The 15468-nt window shown below is 41.2% G+C and overlaps 1 protein-coding gene across 3 annotated transcripts in view; it reads right to left on the bottom strand.

The window, feature by feature from the left end:
- LOC116792342 (sodium- and chloride-dependent GABA transporter 3) overlaps nt 1-15468 on the bottom strand; it is a 100178-nt gene that overhangs the window by 10349 nt on the left and 74361 nt on the right. For all 3 annotated transcript variants that reach the window (XM_032699230.1, XM_032699228.1, XM_032699229.1), the window contains exons 8-11: nt 9889-9992; nt 4114-4238; nt 1978-2090; nt 118-255 (exon numbers count right to left, since the gene is read on the bottom strand). In XM_032699230.1, coding sequence (XP_032555121.1) covers nt 118-255; nt 1978-2090; nt 4114-4238; nt 9889-9992 — 480 coding nt within the window. The remainder of the gene's footprint in view (nt 1-117; nt 256-1977; nt 2091-4113; nt 4239-9888; nt 9993-15468) is intronic.

Genomic DNA, 15468 nt, shown 5'->3' with positions numbered 1-15468 from the left:
CAGCTGAGAACAGTCTCTCCAGGATTTTGTAGGGGTTTTTTTCTGACAGGGAAATTTGTCTGTCGTGATTACAAACAGAACCCCATTTCCTGCTCTCTGCAACAACGCACCTCTTACCTCAGTTAGCATTATTAGGCCAAGGAAATATGACACAATGGAGAGGCCAAGGATGAGCAGTTCTCTCCTGTAGCCCCTTCGAAACACCTTTGGGTACATGTCCACCACAGCTGTCACGATGCTTTCCACACACACGAACTGCAACAAAGGGCAGGAAAGCACAAATGAAATCTGTGTCTCCTCTGCTGCTGAGGTTTGGATTTGCTACCAAAGCCTTCAAATATCCTTCTCTGTTCTCATCATAGGGAGCAGATTATCCCTGAGGACGCTCAATAGGTAGAAGCTCAAACACGGAAGAGAAACTTTTCAGAATAAAAACTCCAAAGTTATGGATTTTCAGTCCACCATCGAATCCAAACAGTTGAATACACTAGTGTTACCTCAGAATGCAATTGCCCTGTAGCAGATGGCTTAAATAAAAATTAAATCTTCCAAATGTGGCTTAAATAGTGTCATAGATTTACTTACTCTAAAACAGCAAGTGAATCAGCCCCTTGCTGTCTGTGGTTAGAATTGTGCCAGAAGGTGGAAAGTACTGAACTGTTTGTTTGGGTTTTTTTTGAGGGAACTTTGGGTGCAGAATTATTGTTTAGTTGTTTTTGTGTTCTTTTGTTGTTCTGCCAATACACATATATCCTTTAATAAAGGGCTCTTATCTTTTCTATCTCCCTACTGGAGCCTCTTAATTTTGGATTTACAATTTCTTAGAGGGAGGAGCTTGGTCTTCCTCATAACTCATCCTCCTTAGCAAAACACTTCAGTCTCATTAAACTGAGACAAATAGGGATTAAATCATGTGCAAACCACTCGTGGGGTTGCAACGCCGTGTCACTCTAAGCATCCTGCAACTTTGCCACTCCAAGGAGTGACACAGAGTGCCATGCACCTTCCAGCACTGCTAAAGGAACAGATTTTTGGAGAAGTTCTCTCCATTCACCAGAAGAAAGAAGTTCCACAAAGCTGTTGAGTGCCCAATCACTTCTAATAAAGAGGGCAGGAACACTCTCACTGTCTTTAAACAGCAGCAGAAAGCAGGAGGCCTGAGCTTCTGAGCCAGGGCTTTGGAGCAAGCAAAGTAGGAACCAAAACTAATGCCCAAAAGTAGACAATATAAAGCCTGTTTCATTGGAACAGTCAAGAGCAGAATTCAGGAATTGCTCAATTAAAAAAAAAAAAAAAAAGACTTTTAAAAAGCTGTGAGATCAGGAAAAAGAGCAGTTACTAAAACATTAAGTTTAGTGATTGGAAATGTCAGGCAAAATAAGAACTGGTGAGCTTTATTCTGCAGTATATAATGATAAACTCTCTGAACCAAATCATACTAAGAGCTGAGCTGCATGCTGAAAATTCCAGCCACTTTACATTTTTCTTCAAGCAGCTTTTGCATTTTTTATGGTCACACGGGAAGGACAAATTCTATGCTGCCCCTTTGTTTCAGGATATGACTACACATTTCTTGCTATGGTATCTTGAAGTAAAAATAAACCATAGAAAATTACATTATCACTATCTGATATTCAGTTTCAAAATGCATTGCAAAATGCTTTAAAAACGGGGAAAGAAGACACACTGCTATTTTACTGAACTGTGAATTTAATTACCCCTGTTTAAATTCAAACTGATTTCCATGTTAATAATGAAAGCTGGAGAGAAGCTGAACCAGCCTTCATAGTTAATCATGAAGAAATCTCCAGCATCACATAACTGAGATTTAAAATAGGAACTTGAATTAAAGCTCTCAAGTGAAGAGTTAAGTTAGTGTTGGGTTTTAAATCAGGTTAGATGATGTTTACACCCCGGGTGCTGATACCCACATTCCAGGGAATCTGCAAGACCATTTAAATAGCATTTTTTTCATACCTGACTATCTAATCCAAGGAATATGAGCATCATGAAGAACAGAGCTGCCCACAGTGGAGAAAGAGGCATCATAGTAACAGCTTTAGGGTAAGCTATAAATGCAAGTCCTGGTCCTGAAAAAGAAAAGAAAGGAAGGTTTATTCTTGTGTGTGGGTCTGGCTGGGCTGGAGTTCAGTTCCTCCAGAGCAGCCTGTGCAGGGCTGAGGGCAGCACAGCTTTACTGACACCAACACTGTGGCTATTGCTGACCAGGCTTTCCACAGCACCACTTATTAAACTGTTGTGCCTGAATGCACCAGTTTTCCCCCATTTTCTCTCCCTGTTCCCTTCCCCATCCCACTGGGGAGGGTGAGGGAGTGAACAGCAATGTGGATGCTCAGCTGCTGCTGAGGGTCAACCCACCACAACTCAATTCTTATTTTATGGTAGATGAGAGGGGATAAATACAAGACTGAGAACCTTGACAAACTTTTTATCTCTCAGAGTCTGAACATTGGGTGATGAGTCAAATTAGTGAGGAAGACTCTGCCTGTATCCTGCACAGATGTTTGAACGTGAACTTCTGTTAAGACTTCACAGTGCTTTGTGTTCTCCTTTTTTGGGTGGATGTGCAGCAGTACCAACCTCCCCAGATAAATAGCCTGTGGTCCTGTGATTGCCTTACAGAACTTATTAACATATCCTGGAATCTGTATTTTTTCCTAACACAGGACTACATCTGACAACTTGTGCAGGAACACAGTCAGTGGGAGGAGCTGAATTTTGGGAGCCATGCCTGGTGCAAGGCAAATATCTACAGGCTGTTTCCTGTTCTGCTCTGTGCTTTTGAGTGCTGCTGGTGGTGTGTAACATCAATTCCTGGGCTGCACATTTCCAGAAATCTTCAAAATAGAACATTTTTATAACAGCACTGTGAACTTCTCAGATCTGCTAAGATATTATCTCACCTGGTTCATCTTCACCTGTTCTTATTTTTATGTACCTCTGCTCATTTTTCAGCTGCTTTCAATGAAGTCAGCCAGCCTTTAAAGCAGGGTACCAAGGCAGTATCACAGGCTGATAAAGGAGCACCTTGATGCTCCTGCTGCAATAACTTCACTCAAGTCCTCTTAACGCACTACTGCTTTTTCATTTAACACGATAGTCACAAACTCCTATAAATTCCAGAGTTACTGCTGTCTTTTAACCTTTTTTTTTCTGTACAGTTTCTAAAACACTATAAGCCAGTTGTCTTGAGCGCTTCAGTAAAAGAGAAATATTTTCCACGAGAGTATTAGTGAAGTTCTAATTGTTCTGCAGTTTGCCTGCTAATTTGGTCTAACTCCATGAGAGTCATTTCTTCTCCTCAACAGCTCAGCATTACATTGTTTTTCTTTTTGGGTAGCACCCTCTTCTTTTTCTTCTGCTGAATTTTAACTGATGTCTAAAGATGTTACACCCACAAATATGTTAAAGAGCACTTGACTTCCACTGGATGTCCAAGTCCAATAATGAATGTAGATGGTTGATTTCCCATAAAGCTGGACCTTTGACCTCTTCTGGACTCAAAACTAAAACTTTTATGCTTAATAAACAGAGTGTCTCAGTGCATGTTCCTCAGAGACAAGCTTACTGACATCAGCAGAGGGTGTTGGCAATCTAACTGCTGGAAATCTGTATTTGTATTGTATACATCAAGCAAGACCTCAGAGTACTTGCAAAGACTTATCCTAAAAGCTGTTTTCTCACTACCTTAATAGCCACAGCTTTTTTTCCTTATATATCCTTTCTAACTTTTTGTTTTCAGAAGGAAAAAAATATCTGTGGATTTCAGTCTGTCTCATTGGAAGAAAACAGAATGCAGATGAGGATGAGGATGTAACACTCAGAACTGAGCAATGTATCGCTGCTAAATAATCAGCTGGAGTGGGTTTGTTTAACAGTGGCTCTTTGACTTTATCAATTTGGTACTATAATATTTTTTCACATTAATATTTTTCACACATAAATATCTGACCAAAAGAATAGTTAAGAAGTCTTCTTACAGCAATTATTCTAATGAGTCATGTTATTCACAAGCCATGGCACAGACTAAGAACTTTGACTACAATCTCTGAGCATTTTTTGTTAACTCAGAAAACTGGTTTTGGAACTTACCTGACTCTGCAACTTCTGCAATGGGCACGCCTTGTTCATAAGCCATAAATCCAAGAACTGAAAAGATAGCAAAACCAGCAACAAAACTTGTGCCACTGTTCAAGCAGCAGAGCATGATGCAGTCTCTGAAAATATAAATAAAAAACACTGCTGTTGATCTCCAGAGCAGGGGTTTCCCTTCCAACACTGAGCCACAGGACTAACAGAACACCAGGCTGCAGGAATGAACAGTAGATTGCTCATTAAGAGTAAGCTCCCAGCTCATACTGTGATTGGGAGCACCCAGCCAGGAATAAACACGTCAGGAGGATACCATCATAAAACCCTGGCTGTGTTTTAACTGATGGAATGGCAAACCTGTTTGATCTTTTCCAACAGAATCTTTAGAAAATATGTAAAACTATTGCAAGAATGACGTTAAGAACTCCAGAGTAGTTGCAATAATATATTCCAGAGGACATGAATTCATTTATAAACTATATAAAAGTGGTATCATTTTCTTCCTGGGGGAAAAAAAAAAAAACCCCTATGGTCAGATCTTAGCTCCTTCTATTTCAGTTATATTGGCAATATATATCCATACAAAATACAACTCCAGTATGGTTTATAACCTTTTTTTAAGAAGCTGTGGGTATGAAAAGAATTGTAGATAGTCCAGTAAATCTTTGCATGCCTGAAAAAGTGCCCAACAAAGGCCAAGACTGTGTAGGGACCTCTCAGACAAACATATCCTACCTATCAAACTGTGACAATGACAAGGCCAAGGTGAAGAAGTATTTCTTTCCCCCGAATGGAAACGTCGCAGAAGTAAATCACTTTAAAAAAAGGGAAGATATTCCTGCAGGAAAGGGTGACTTTCCCCAGAGTTCAGTGAAATATCGTTGTTCATCCTGCCCTCAGATGCCTCTCCAGGCATGAGGGACGATGGGGCAAGAATGATTTATCATGACAGTCAGTCTGTTAAGACTATTTGCCATGAGAGAAAGCTGTGCACTTGAGAAAGCAATGATCCAACCCAGATGTCTGAAAGTAAGTTAGGATCCTAAACCACTGAAACACAAGACAAGCCTGTAGCTGTCTCAAGCCTATCCCTCAGTCTGGTTTATTCTCATCCTACCATGGCTCTGAAGCAAGTTTTTGCACAAGCTATCAGTTGGAAGAAAGGACTCTATAAAATTCACAGCTTCAATAATGGTTCACATCTTTGTCACAGATTTGTTGGGACTTTTTGAGAATCAGAGGCAATTCATACTTTAAATTCTTGGCATATACTCCTGCAAAACTCCTTTGCTTCTCTCTCTGTTTTGTGGCTGGTTTCGTATTTTTATCCTGTAACTTCATCTCATGAGTTTATGAAGTGAGGTGACCAGTTCCAGCTTCTTGTTCCTTCACTGACAAGCCCACACTGCCCCACATCTCTCCAAAGCTCTTCCTGATACCAGCTCAGACTCAGCTGAGCATCAGACACACACATTCCAGCTGGCAGGGGAACAGCCTGACATTCCTGTGCTGCAAAGTGAGAGATCAGCTCAACCATGGCCAAAGGGCCATGAGGGGCTTTGGCTCTCTCTCATCACTTTAGCTACAGTCAATTTGAGAAGGTTTTATGTTTTCATAACCATTTCATAGTAAAAAAAAAAAAAAATTATTTGTCACATCATCTACAAATTACTAAAATATGCCAGGAATGAAAAATTTGTGTATTAATACTCAGACATGGAACACTCCTGTAATGTTCACACATTTCTTGCTTGAACTTGCTCTAACCCTGTTTATTGTCAAGGGTAAATAGGTTCCTTAAAATACTTTCTGAAAATAATCAGAATTCTAACCTGTTATTTATTTGCTTTTCATATGAAATTGCATCCTGCAGTTATTCCCAGCCAGGTCAGTTATAGGCTTTGGATGTTTTAAAGCTAAGTAGCAACCAAACAGAATCTAAAAGGAAGGAACCAGGAGCACAGAGTCCTTTGTGCTTTACAGAGAAATAAAACAAAGCAAAAACACCACCTTCCTGACCTTCTCAGTGTATTTCAGCTCTGAGTTAAGCTCTGGAGGGATTCTCACTGCAACCTCTCTCACCTCAGAAACTGGTGAGTTCAGTGCTGAGAAATTAAAACTCAATGTGATGAAAACCTGTCGATAAGAGGGGTCAGAAAGACGAATTTTTTTAAACTTCTGGGGGGAAAAAGAGATACTGCTTCAGTGGGATGGAGCTGGCTGTTCACCAGCCATATGATGCTTCCACTTGGCACAGCCTGCTTTCTGCAGATAAGATTTATTTTAGATAATTCCCAGGCTTCAAATGCAGTCCAAACAACAAGATTTTTTTTTTTTTTTTTTTTTTTTTTGCTGCTGAATGATGGCACAGGACATTTGAGACTGCTGATTCCAAAGGCTGGAGGTGGAGACACATCACTCCTGTGCACTTTCAGAGCCCCTGTCTGTGTCTGCTGCTCACTCCTGAAGGAAGGGCCAAATGGTTGGAGCTGGACTATCCCACTGAACAAGAGGATCACAGCCATTCCTCCACTCACAGGGAAGTCCTAAAAACCACAGCACCTTGGCCCAAAATATCCAGGGGGTAGGTACAGATTTCTCCAAGAGAATGGGCAAAAGGCAACCTAAGGGGATTTTCATCACCTCCAGTACCTGTTCTTGTCGTGTAACAGACTACAGCTGAATCATTTTCATCCCCCAGTGAAGAAGTCACAGACCAAATGCAGGTTCTCTGGGAACCCACCAGTGTTTCCACTCCTATAATCTCCAATTTTAATTTCCATCCTTCTTTTGTCTTTGCAGGAATTCTACTAACCCCTCAACTCTTTGGTTTTTTTTCCCTGTAGACAGATGGGTGTAACCTGCAGTTTAGTCCTTTTTTGCTACTTTGAGAAGGAAACCTGAGAGGGGGAGCCTGGATTGTTGGTTGTGAAACAAACAAACTTTAAAACACTAATGCCCAAGAACCACTGGAATTTTTTATGAGCACCCTTGGTAGAAAGGCATCAGAGCCTGCATGAAGGCCAAACTGATTTCAAACGAAAGGAGAACTTCAAATTTTTATGAAAACGTCACATTCTTCCAAATTAAATTCTTGCCAATCACCTGAATAATTCAAGCCATGCATCACTTCTCCTCTCCCTGCCTGACAGGCAGGACACTGCTGAAAATTCCTGCTGCCTCCCTTAAGGAGCTCCTGTGAGCACACGGAGCCCTTTGAGTCGCTCCGGTCCCTTCCTCGCCTTTATGGATCCACTCAGGACAAATTCACATTCCTCTTTTCCTCCTAGACTTGAAGCTTTGATAAAGGACACGCTTTAAAGCTCTGTCCATGTGTTGGGAGTGTGTGAAATCCCTCGTTCACCTCCGGCTCCACGGTGGGAACGCGGCCGCTGATCCCTGACACGAAGCAGGAACAGAAACATTTCCCTCTTCTGTCTGCTGAGGTGGTCTGAAGTGAAACCAGCCCTTAAGAAGCTCTGAATGGATTAGTGTCATGGTTTGAGCCTCAAAACCGATTTTTCAAACCCCCACAAATCTGCTGAAACGTTGAGAGACATTTTCAGGCAGGCGGCAAACTCAGCACGGGGAAATTATATCAAAATTTATTACTAACAGAATAAAAACTATGGAAACTAAAGAGCATTCTGAGCTTGATAAAAATTAGAGGAAACATCAGTACACCTTTCTCTTATTTATGAGGGGAAAACACTACCTGGTGATGGCACTGCCACTAATTTCATCCTTTAGCAAGAGTTACTTTTAATATAAACTGCGGTAAATCCAGGGAGGATCTGTATTTATGTGTTACAATAAAAACTAATTTCCTATTCAAAGATGAGGATTGACTTGCTCACAATTCATTTACAATGGTAATGAATTAAATCAGGTTTGACTCTTTAATTCACAAGACCCTCGTGCAGCTTAGATTTCTTTTTTTGCACTAAAATACCTCCTGTCATTATTTTCCACAGCAACTTTCCCCTGGGAAAAAAATGTAGGAAAACAAAGGGCAAAAAAATCAATACTATGATCAGACAATGAACTGTAGGGATTGCAGGAGGAAAACCCATATCTTGATTTTGATTTTTTTTTAGTAGTAATTAGAATATAAATTTAATTCTGCTTTTCACAGCGTAGCTGTTTTGTATGTCTTGCCCTGCTCAACTCAGCTGTGCTCTGCACTTAACTGCTGTCCTACTCCTTCCCTCAGATTTCTTAAGAATCCTATGTCAGGACACATTAAAAATCTATTTCTCATTTGGGAAATATTTTGGGAGAGGAAGTTGTGAAGCTTGGATTCAGTAACAGGTGTTCCATTGCAGCATCTTGCTCAGGAGTTTAGAGGAGACCTGGAGCTGTGCTTTACAATCCTGGGCTGTAGGGGTCAGAGGGAAGGAAGGAAAATTACATCAGCTCTGCTCACACAGCAAAACTCCTGCTTTTTGTAATGAGCCACAGAAGAAAACCTAGGAGAAAGATCACTGAGGTAGTGACACAATAGTTTCTAGACGGCTGCAACTAGAAAGAAATAAAAATAAGATTAAATAAGAGAGAAAAGGAGTGGTGCTTTCGTTAAAGCATCACTTGTGTTAATTAGGGAAAAACATTCATTACCAGCTGCTCTGTAGGGGCATCGTTATTGTTTATCAGCTCTGAGGGTTGTAGGGGATTTACTCCACTTTCTGCAGCAAAACATTTGGAATTCGGCTGTCGAAGCCAAAGCAAAGAGTAACTTTGTCGCTGCTAAGTTACTTTGCATGTTAAGATGTTAAAATGCCTTTAACTGTGGCTGGATGGCTTTGCAGGCGTTCAGCTGGTGGATACATCCCTGTCTCTGTGGTTCCCAGGATTCCAATCCCCTTCCAACCCCCCCCCCCTGTGTCTGAACAGTCCTATAGGTCAGTGTTTCTCTGACAGAGGAGCAAACATGGAAAGAAGGAGGCATTTCCTAAACTCTCCAAGTAACACTCTAACTTAGAATTTAAATACTTACACTTCCAGGGCTTTAAGGGGTGGTGTGTCTGGGGTTCTTTTGCTTTTGGACTGTATTATTTCTTTTACAGAAAAGTGAAATTTTAATTCTCCGTCTGGAGACCATAATGGACTCAATACAAAGTGTCCTTTACTACCTGGTGGGAATTGTAGGAAAATTAATTCAATAATCACTGATGCCAGAAGAAAAAAGCATTGCTGGTATTCCTGCCCATGCCAGTGACACGAAATGAGGACTTTGTGAGAGTCATATCCTTTTGACATTGATTCAGGAAAGATTAAAACCTACTGAAGTCATCAGCAATTCCCCCACTGATTTCTACAGAGAAAAGCCATGAAATGCTGCCCATTCCCTCTGCTCTGGGCCTGCAGACTCTGGGGTAAAGTGACACTCAGAGTACAGACCCAACTTAGGTGAGTTTTAATAACAGTTTTTGAGGGGGATTTTTTTTTAAAGCAGATCAAATAACACACCCACGTGCAGTTATGCACATCTGGAATTCTGTATTTTCCCGTGCAGTTGTGTATCCCGATGTTCACCGAGGGGCTCGTGGCTGCATAAGGGTCAGATATGATCAAAAGGGATGAAAACACCAAATTCTGGGGAGGTTTTCCTCCAAGGCAGTTATAAGGAACATTATAGATCTCTGTTCTACAAAATGCTTATGAATATTCACGTAAAGAGCCAATGGAAAATGGAAGCAATTCTGAGTGAAGCTGGGTGTGTGGACACTTCCATCACTGAAAACAAATGCAGAACAAGAGCGTGGAAGGAATTACCTGTAGCAGTTGTTGTTGTAGTTGTTGTAGCTTCCCAGGGCTGTCAGGCACCCCAAGCAAATGGCATAAGAGAAAAATATCTGTGTGCCAGCATCCACCCACACCTGGGGACAGAAAACATGAAGTGCTTAAAAAGGTTGAGCAGAAATCACCTGTATGCATTTATTGGCTGTGAATTTGCAGAGGCAACTCTGCAGGTTAAGAGAGACTGGGAAACCTTTTACAGATCACAACCTTGAAAAAACAATTATTATTTAAGTGAAATTCCCCTCTCCTTCTCAGGGGTATAAAGCTCAGCTGGTCTTTACAGGTTCAACCTAATTGAAGAAGAAAGTGAGGCAGAATTTCTGGAGAAGAACCTCAACCACTATAAATTCTTTAATGGCTTTATTAGCATTATAATATGTTAGTTATTGCAACATAATAAAATCATCTCCATTTATCTCATTCCCATTTGATAAGTATTTACTCAAATTAAAAAATCTAGAGTGAATAAATATTCTAAAGACAAAATATTCTGTTTATAGATAACTTATTAATTAAGCTGGGTAAAGAGAAGGGGTAACTTATCCAGGGAAAGGAGGTTTTTAGCAATACTTAGTGGTTCCAATTAGGCATGAAACCATGGTTCTAGTCACTGTACAATTAACAAATAAAAGTTCTGAAGAGTTTAACAAGTCCGTAGCTTTATCATATCATCATGGTAACATTTATATCCTAAAGTGTTGCAGACACTTAATCCTAAATCAGAGGAAAGCAAAAGGAAGCCTTGGCTGACACAGACTCTTCTCCTCACAGCAATCTCAGAACATTAATAGGCAATTTTTTTTTACTTTAAAAGCAGTTTGTTGCATTTGACCAGCCTGGGTGTGTTCTCATTGGAGGTGAATGTACCCTTTGAACTCCTGGTTTGGCCATGAGAATGATGTGTAGAACCCACATCTACACTATTATTTCCAGTCCAATAAGTTCCTACTCCTGGTTATTCCTGGGATAAATGATCTCTGTAAGATTTTTTTGTTAAAGCAGACCAACCAAAGTGCTTTCCAGAGAAGTACCAAGACCCTGACTGATAACCAGAGGCAATGACTGTGCAGCAGGACAAGAGGGAATACAAGGCACACAGGTAATGACTTTGTGATTAATAACAGCAATCAGATACTCGTAAATATATGAAGGAGATGTGTTTGTTTTACATGTGATCAAGTGAGACCTTGGTCTCTGGAGCTGTTGAGTGTTTCTGTTTAGAAATAACATTAAGATCACATTTGATTTACATCAGTGGCTTAAATGGTTCCATTCCTGTCATACTGAATAAGACACAGCTGGGTTACATCCCAGAGTTTCACCACTCGGTAAGGAAAAACTGCACAGAGAAAGGCTTTTGACAGACAGGCTCTTTAACAAGATTGGAAGCTCCCAAAAAGCTGTGAGTAGCAGAGGTCAACTGAAAATGCACGGTCTTGTGAGGCACAGACAAAAGCTGGGGAACTGGATCAGCACGAGGATCGTTCCCTTTCCGTTCTTCCACACTGCGCTGGTGCAGGGCATTGTGAGGCACTCTGATGAGCAACAGCCTTTCCTGTTGGCATCCACCAGCCCCACACAAGTCTGATTATTCCTTGGACAGCAAGTCCTAGTGGAAAAGGGGGCAAAGGAGAACTGTGTTCTGAAGGGAGAAGCTGCAGAGCTGCCGGAGAAGAGGAGCAAGGAGCACGTCCCTCTGGAGGCCCTGTGCACCCAGACAGAAAACCAGATAAAATGCTGGCCAGAGGTAATAACTATTTCCTCCAAAGAAAACAAGTCTGCTCTAAACACCATGACATCTGAGAGTGATTCAGCCTAAAAAGTGGAAAATACTTTATGAGAAACTGTTCTGCAAGCAAATGTTCACATATTCTAAAGAAGTTCAATTAGATTGAAGAGCTATATCATTGCACTATATCACATTATACCACACAGTCATACTCTTGCAGTAGAAATTCCATCAGAACTTATGGCTGATGTTTAAACAGGAAGGAGAAAGTAATTTTATTTACTGTATGGAATAATAGAATCAGCACAGCTTCTTTTGGGTTGTATACTCGTAGGACCAGTAACATTTAATTTGTGATCACCATTAATACTTCAGTTTCAGGTTTCTGAAATGGCAAAAACTGATCAACAAAGTAGGAAATAGGGAAATAAATTTAGAAGCCACAGGAAGATCTTAAGTAGCTGGAAAAATACAAGAGCTGGAATAACTCTGGTGTATTTTTGCCACAAGCCCAGACATGCCAACACTTCAAAGCCATGTGGTTGATATTTCAGATCAGTTCTTCATATCTTTGCCCCAACAGCTGATGGGCATTTGACATTTAGCATCAGTCTGCAGTACTCAGCTGTGGCTGGAGAACCTGGCAAGGTACACAAATTGTGTATCAGTCTGGGTCACACCACTCTTAGTCATTCCCAAAGTGCTCCTCAGGGGAAGCTGTTCTCGTTAAAACTTGTGGTGGATACAGATGGGCTCTTGTAGACACCACTCCCAAATCCAGGTGCCATCCATCTCCTTTATGGCCACAAACCCATTATCGATATTTTTCCAGAGAATGCTGAATCTGCACTGTCTGGCTTAGCCTAGAAGTTGTTACATTTTCCAAATAAATGGAATGAACATAGCACAACTCTGCAGAACAATGACGTTCTGAGGGACAGAGACAAAGAGAACATTGCCAGCAAGCTGCAAATCCAGAGCAGCAGCTGGTGACAGGATGGGACAAAAGGAGAACACAGGTCTGAAAGGAGACATGGCAGGAGCAAATTCCAGAGAACATCCTGTTCCTGCTTTATGAACTTGGTAGCTTGAAAATCCTTTGCTTAGTGACAATTAAGTCAATTCAACAGTGTGCATTTATAAATTTGAGGACTTAAAGTGTTTTATAGTTTCTATCCCTACTTTAAAAGGTGGAACTAAGCCTTTTTTTTTTTTCATCTCATATAAAGGTTTTCAAGCCAAAAGAGGATTAAAATTAAACCACTAAACCTTTATTACACCCTAATATTTAAAAAATCCCAATGCCAAAGGACAGAATCTGTGCTCACATTTTTGCACCCCCACACAACAGCACAGTCACTCCTCCCATTCCTGGAATGGGAATCATTCCTGCTGGCTCAGGGCTGTTCACCAAGCCCAAGCTCTGTTCTCAAAGGGAGAAAGTGATATAACCAAGCCTCAGCTTTATGGTACTGCTGCTTTCTCCAGGTGGGAAGGAGGCCTGGCAGTGAGAGACTGTGAGCACCTCCACTTCCCATTTTCTGAGTGGGAAGGGAACAGCAGAGCTGTGTCCTGATCCCCACTCTGGGGCTTTCCCACACTTCATGAACAGCTTTCCTGACTCACACCATGAGCTCACACTCAGCAGTCTCAGCAGGATAACCCCTGTTGGTACAAACAATCCCACAGGACAGAACAAGCAGGAATATTTTTTACTAAAAAATCAAAGTTGGCAAAATTCAGCTGGCAAATGAAATCAGCCCAGGTAACCTTAATTTGGCCTTCTTGTGTGCAGGTCTAGGACACAGTCTTTGTTAACAGGAATATTCTTCTCTCTGCCCAGGGAGATGAAGTGAGCTGGTCAATCCTGATGCCTGGAGCATCCCGTGCCTCCTTTGTTGCCATGATTTTAGCTCATGTAATGAATGAAGGATAAAGAAGAAGGAGGGCAGATGTGCTGCAGTGAAGACAGCAGATCACTGCTCTAGAGAATTTAGTTCTTTTCATGGCCCAGCTTTAAAGTTTCTGTGTGCTGTTATGTACATAAATCACTTAAACCAACCTTTGAGAATGTTCATTAACTGGGTTCACCTCCTTTAACTGGTGTCCAAAGTGAAGTGCAAAGTTACTGAGCACTCACTGTTGCAGTTAAGGTGAATGGAAGCCATGTCTCGAACAACTTAAAAAAAAGGCAGTATAAAAAACCAGTTTCAGACTGAAAATCCCAACAAGAATGAGGTCCTCTCAGTTAGTCTCAATGTCAGTAAGATGAGGTCGTGCCATACACTGAAAGCAAAATAACTGAGGTTTATGAAGTGTGTGGACAGTGCAGAAATAAGTCACTTTGAAAGGCTGAGCCATTCTTTGTGATGATGCAGCTCTATATCAAGCATATTTACAGGGCCAAGCAACGAGTGAAAAGGATAAAAAAAAATATTGCATAACTGTCCTGAAATGAGCTTAGCTGGTGCTGTACCCAAATAAAGCAGAGACCTTAGGGAAAACCTATTGTGTGTTGACATCAATTAGTTCCATAATGCATGGAATAAAAATTAGTGTTGCTCACCTGAAGGAATATAATTAGAGTCCAGGGTTTTCTCTAACTTTGTACCTTCCCTTTGCTTTCTGTATTCTCTGTATGTGTTTTGTATACACTGTTATGCAGCTGTTATGAAATCCTCCTGTGACTGCAGGAAATATCTCCCAGCACAAACTGACTTTAACCTGTACTTCCATGAGCTTTTAGAGTCGTGTCAAATAGCAGAATAACTCAAAAGGTGTAAAACTGTTTTGTGTCTGAGGAACATGGGAAAATTAGGCAGCTATTTTATAGTCTGATCCTCCTAAAATATATTTAGGTCAGGGGGTTTTTTAAATATGTTGTCACCTGAGAAGCATCATTTTACACCTCGGCTAGGAAGCTACTCATGGAGTTTCTTTGTTCTGTCTCATTGAGCATGTCTGCTCATATAGGAAAAATGCCAGAAAATGCACGTTGAGGACATATTGAGTGGAAATGGGAGGGGTTAGTTAGAAATGGGATAGTCAGAAATTATGTTTGTGTGTTCAAATCCCCATCCAGGATCTCCCACCTCTGTGTCTGAGCCCTGGAGGCCAAAGGCCCCCTGTCAGCCTGCATTGCTCTGCCCCTGAGGATCCATCCTGGGGCTGGAGGCAAAAGCTCTTGGGGTAAACACCAGCTGGTGCTTTGATTTTTCAGTCTGCTGCTCAAAGAGCGGTAAAAAGAGAATATGCATTTTTAGAAATGCCCCAGTGCAGCACTAAATCCCCTCAGCCACGTCCTATCCTTGCTCCCTGTTATCCTGGTCTGACTGACAGATCAGGTCGGAGTGGTGGGTTACAGTTTCAGAGGTTCGTGTAGGTAAAGAAACACACCTCACCCTTTCTCCTTTTGCAGCCTTCTAAATTATATTTCACAGATTTCTTAATGGTACTAAATCATTGTGAGACTGTTCAGGTGACAGTTTAGGGTTTCAATGCAATGGCTGAGCTAAAAGAACTGCAACATCCAAGTTTCTCTGTACATAACAGGAACAACAATCAAGCACCCTGAAGGTTCTTCCATTAAACAAAATGTAGACATTGTTGATCTGTCTGTCCATGGCCTTTCCTACAACCCCTCAGGTGACAGATCTGATAGAAATGATGCACATCAGGGCTGTTCATGTTTGCACCCACACAGTTCAGTTTACTTCCTTCAGCATTCCTATAAAACCCAAGGGGATTCATTTCACACTGATGCCCAAGTACTGGCTGGAATATGCATCCCAGGGGAGCAGCATCATGAATATGTACCTTTTTTT

Source organism: Chiroxiphia lanceolata, chromosome 11, assembly GCF_009829145.1.
Source record: "Chiroxiphia lanceolata isolate bChiLan1 chromosome 11, bChiLan1.pri, whole genome shotgun sequence".
NCBI classification, from domain to species: Eukaryota; Metazoa; Chordata; class Aves; order Passeriformes; family Pipridae; genus Chiroxiphia; species Chiroxiphia lanceolata.
This window is presented reverse-complemented; position numbering and strand designations above follow the sequence as displayed.